The sequence below is a fragment of the Phoca vitulina genome, unplaced genomic scaffold (genome assembly GCF_004348235.1).
Source record: "Phoca vitulina isolate PV1807 unplaced genomic scaffold, GSC_HSeal_1.0 scaffold1697, whole genome shotgun sequence".
Classification (NCBI taxonomy): Eukaryota; Metazoa; Chordata; class Mammalia; order Carnivora; family Phocidae; genus Phoca; species Phoca vitulina.
In genome coordinates this window covers 2319-6825 of record NW_022591384.1, presented here as the reverse complement: position 1 = coordinate 6825, position 4507 = coordinate 2319, and the positions used below count along the sequence as shown (strand labels likewise).

The window sequence follows — 4507 nt, the reverse complement described above, 5'->3', positions numbered from 1 at the left end:
CCCAGAAATATTCCCACAATTATAAAGATTGCCATAAACAAAATGAAAGAGAATAGCAGGAGCCAGCTGTGGAGTCTCCTGTTTTCAGGATCGTCCCCCATACTTAGACCTTGTCAAACACCATGAGTAGCTTGGCTCGCGCCATCTCCCCCTTTTTTATTTTTGGCCTTCAGTTACAAAGTCTTCAATTCCAAATGAATTTGTTTTATTCCTCTACTTAGTAATTTGACGAAGACTGGAAAGAGAAACAAAAGGGAGATAATAATTAGTGCTGATATACCTAGATTGATGAGGGATGGAAACCAGGCAGTAGTGGAGGTGTATTTCTGCAAAGTGGCAAGAAAGGAATCTGCAACTTCTGAGGCTGTGGCTGCGGACACGTGTGCCAAACTAATGTCTTTAATTTTTTCTTGCAAGGAGTTTAAGTCCAAGGATATATTATCATTGCTCCATATTCCCAGTAGGTGATTTTTGACGTTGTCCCAAGGGACAGATGAGGAATCATAATGGTGGGGAGTAACACAGATCCATTTATATTGTGCATGGCATCTAGTGGTTAACCGAGTTCTGAGATTTTGAATATGATTTCCTACATATAATATAGTTTCTTCTAGAACATTTAATCGTGCCTCAAACTTCTTAGTCTATTTGTTCCTGCAAATAAAGTGCAGTTGAAATATTCTGGATTAATCTATCCACATGATGTGCAGTATGTATTTCCTGTACTAAAGCAGTTGTAGATATAGCAAAAGAGCTTATGATTCCTATAAGAGCAGTAATACCTAATTTAAGTGCTGCAATAAATCTCTTAGGGTGGCGTAAGGCTTTATCTACAAGTTGAATCGTATACATGCCAGGATCATCATACCAATGTTCTTCTAATTTTACAGGTAACACTACTTAAGGAGGTTGATGAACAACTATAAGACAGTTGGTCCAACAGTTGGATCAATGCAATTAGTTAATGTACATTTTGAACAGGATACATAATAGGTATGATTAATCTTGTTTACCTGTAATTGGCCATGACCTTGCACCAAGAGAGCATGAGGGCGACCCACACATGCCGTGACCACCTCCATATGGTCAGGGCGTCTAGGCCTTTTTACAAAAATCATTCCTGTAGCAGCTAATAATCTATATAATTCAGGATATATTTGAGTACTATTCCAAGTTTTAGCAACAAATATAGGACTAACCCATCCTAATGAGAACCATCTGTTTATTTTTTCTGGCTTTTTTATTAGATTATCATTCCAATAATACTTTGTCGATTGATTATTTAAATGTCTTCTGTAGTCATGGTCTGGGCTAGATACGGAGTAGTCATAAATGGACATCTGAGAGTTGCGAGGCGAAAATCGCAATCCTTTAGATTGGAACATACATTCATGCCATAAGGGAAACCCTTTAAATTTATCAATATTGCCCCAAGCATTACTTAGGTCTTCTAGCAAGGCCTCACATAGAGGAATGGATGCAGGAGGTTTATCATGGACCACAGTATCTTGATAATTATAACTTCCTATATGCTGTAGATTAAGTACCCAAAGATCCCTAGTTTTTGGATTCCCATTGGGAGAATCAGTTAATAAACTTCTAAATTGAGGGGAAGGCAGCCATCAGGTAAATTTGTTGTATTGGTACTAAAGCATATAGGAGGATCATCAAGTCTCCCGTGGAAAGAGAAATTTGCATCTGTTTTATGCAAAATAAATGAATTTGATTCTCCCCCCAAAAGATCAGAATTATTAGTAAACACACGAATAGAAGAGGATCCCGAAGGTGTAGGGTGCAAGATTGGCGGATCCGGAATATATGCCCAATATTGAGAAGCAGAAACACATATCACCTGGCATGAGATGATCGCAAGCATAGCCACAAACATATTCTCAGGGGTTACGTTAACGCCTTGTCCTTTCACGAGACGCTCTGCTTGATTGGAGAGTTGTTTCAGTTGTCCCCAGGTTGGTGGGTTGCTGCGCAGTGTGGTCGGAGTAGGTGGCGCAGTAGGACTGGTTTGTGATTCTTCAAGGCGCAGCCGGCGTAAAGGTGGAATCAGAGGGTCAGCGGCTTCTGGAGATCGGGCAGAACTCTCTCTAAGTGGGATATTTATCGGGGGTAAAGGTCTACGTATCGGACGTGGGAGTGGAGGGTGTCTGCGAGACATGATGTCGGATTAGTCTATCAGGAATCCAGATAGGTGAGTCAGCGTCCTGTGGAAAGACACAAGCATAGCCTTGCCCACACGTTAGTAATATATCAGGGCCTTTCCAAGATCCTGTTAAGAGATCTTTCCATATAACCAGTGGTTTGGGTTTAATGTCATCAGTTTCCCAATGTTTCATAATGGGAGAAATCTCATGAGAGTCACAATTTAGATAATTGACGACGAATAGTGCATGATTTAGTATATGATGCGCAGAGCTATATTTATATTCTGAACTCTGTAGTTTGGAGATTTGGGTTTTTAAGGTCTGGTGAGCTCTTTCTACTATAGCTTGTCCCTGCGGGTTATAGGGAATCCCCGTATTATGGGAGATTTTAAATGAATCACAGAATTTTTTGAATGCAGATGAAGTATATGCAGGTGCATTATCTGTCTTTTTTTTTTTTTTTTCAAGCAGATAAAGGTTGGTTTTATTGAGTAACTGATCTGTGTTACTGCCGAGGCCACTATGTACAGACAAAAGAGAGGGAGTTTTATTTCTTCGTCTCTTCCTCCTTGGACAGAGTCTTGATGATTTCCTCCTTCTTCGCCTGGAGCCGCTCTTCATGGCGCTTGCGAGCCTCCTTGGTCTTAGATCTGCGGGCCTCAGCCTGGTCAGCCAGAAGCTTCTTGCGAGCCTTGTCGGCCTTCAGCTTGTGGATGTGTTCCATGAGAATCCGCTTGTTCTTGAACACGTTCCCCTTCACTTTCAGGTACAGGCTGTGATACATGTGGCGGTCGATCTTCTTAGACTCTCGGTATCTTCTGAGCAGCCGGCGCAGAATTCTCATCCTCCTCATCCAGGTTACCTTCTCAGGCATTCGAGCATTGGCAGTACCTTTTCTCTTACCAATGCCCATATGTCTGCCCTTCCGGCGGGCCAAAGTGTTTTTACGGCACCGAGCCCGGGAATGGACAGTCACAGGCTTCCGGATGATCAGCCCATCTTTGATCAGTTTTCGGATCTGCTGACGGGAGTTGGCCTTGGCGATTTCATTGGTCTCGTTGGGGTCCAACCAGACCTTCTTTTTGCCACAGCGGAGGACACTGGAGGCAAGCCTCTTCTGAAGCCTGAGCATACCCAAGCTCCGGGACCGGCTGCTTCAGGACTGCCTCCACCTCATCTCTCCCACCCGGGGCCACGGAAGCAAGCCCTGCCGCCCGCCGGCACGTCCAATCAAGCCGCATTATCTGTCTTAATAGCTTTGGGCATTCCTGCATAGGCGAAACAAAACATCAAATGTTGAGACACATCTTTAAAAGCTTCTCCGGTGCAAGCTGTCGCCATAATTAAATGAGAGAAGGTGTCCACAGAAACATGTACATAGCTCAATTTACCAAAGCTGGGAACATGTGTTACATCCATCTGCCAGAGATCATTGGGTCTAAGGCCTCGGGGATTAACCCCCATAGGCAGAGAGGGCTGAGTGGTTGGACATATAGAGCATTTCCGAACTCTCTCTCTGGCCGCTTCTCTTGTTATGTGAAATTGCCTTCTTAAAGAGGCTGCGTTTTGATGATGGAGGGCATGATTGGCAGTTGCTTCTTTAATTGTAAAGATTACCTCTCTGGTGAGCAAATCAGCTATATTATTTCCTTCTGCTAGGGGTCCTGGCAATTTGGAGTGACCTCGGATATGGCCCACATACACCTTGTGCATTCTCTTTCTGATCAGATCTTGGAGTTCCTATAAGCGAGGAGCAATAGTAGTTTTGTTTTGAGCTATAATAGTGGTTTCTATAACGGGGAACAGCCTGGCCACATATTGAGAATCAGTGAAAAGATTAAATGGTTGGTCATGTAAAGTCTTAAAGACTTCTATCACCACAAAGAGTTCAGTTCTTTGGGCTGAAGTTTCGGTAGTTTGTACAGCTGTTTTATGGTTATTAATGACATAAGCTGCTCTTCCGGTTGAGGAGCCGTCAGTAAAGATGAGAGCAGCTGGGTGAGCTAAGGGTGAGGAGTTGACAATTTTTGGAAAGGTAATTGATTGTTCTTTTAAGAATTGAAGTAGAGGGTTGGAAGGCAAATGATATTTAATAGTTCCACTAAAAGATTGGATAGCAATTTGCCAGTCATCATCCAGTTGGAATAAATAATCAAGTTGCTCCCTTTTATAAGGCAGGGTTAATGATTGAAATTCTCTTCCAAATAGCTCAACACTCCTAGTTCTTCCTTTAATGATTAATAGGGCAACCAAGGTGGTATAGGCACAGACGACCTTCTTGGTAGTTCCGGGGAGGTGAATCCATTCCAAGGGTCCCTCCTGCCATAATACTCCAGTCGGAGTATGAGCGG

General features: G+C 42.9%; 1 protein-coding gene across 1 annotated transcript; it reads right to left on the bottom strand.

The window, feature by feature from the left end:
• Positions 1-2621: 2621 nt before the first annotated feature.
• LOC116629605 (60S ribosomal protein L19-like) lies at positions 2622-3296 on the bottom strand. Its single transcript, XM_032399853.1, has one exon. It carries the CDS (start codon positions 3286-3288, stop codon positions 2704-2706), a length of 585 nt encoding a protein of 194 aa, XP_032255744.1. The 5' UTR covers positions 3289-3296; the 3' UTR covers positions 2622-2703.
• Positions 3297-4507: the final 1211 nt, after the last annotated feature.

Excerpts from the sequence above, each read along its gene's own strand:
- LOC116629605 (XM_032399853.1), bottom strand. The coding sequence starts at position 3,288 with ATGCTCAGGCTTCAGAAGAGGCTTGCCTCCAGTGTCCTCCGCTGTGGC.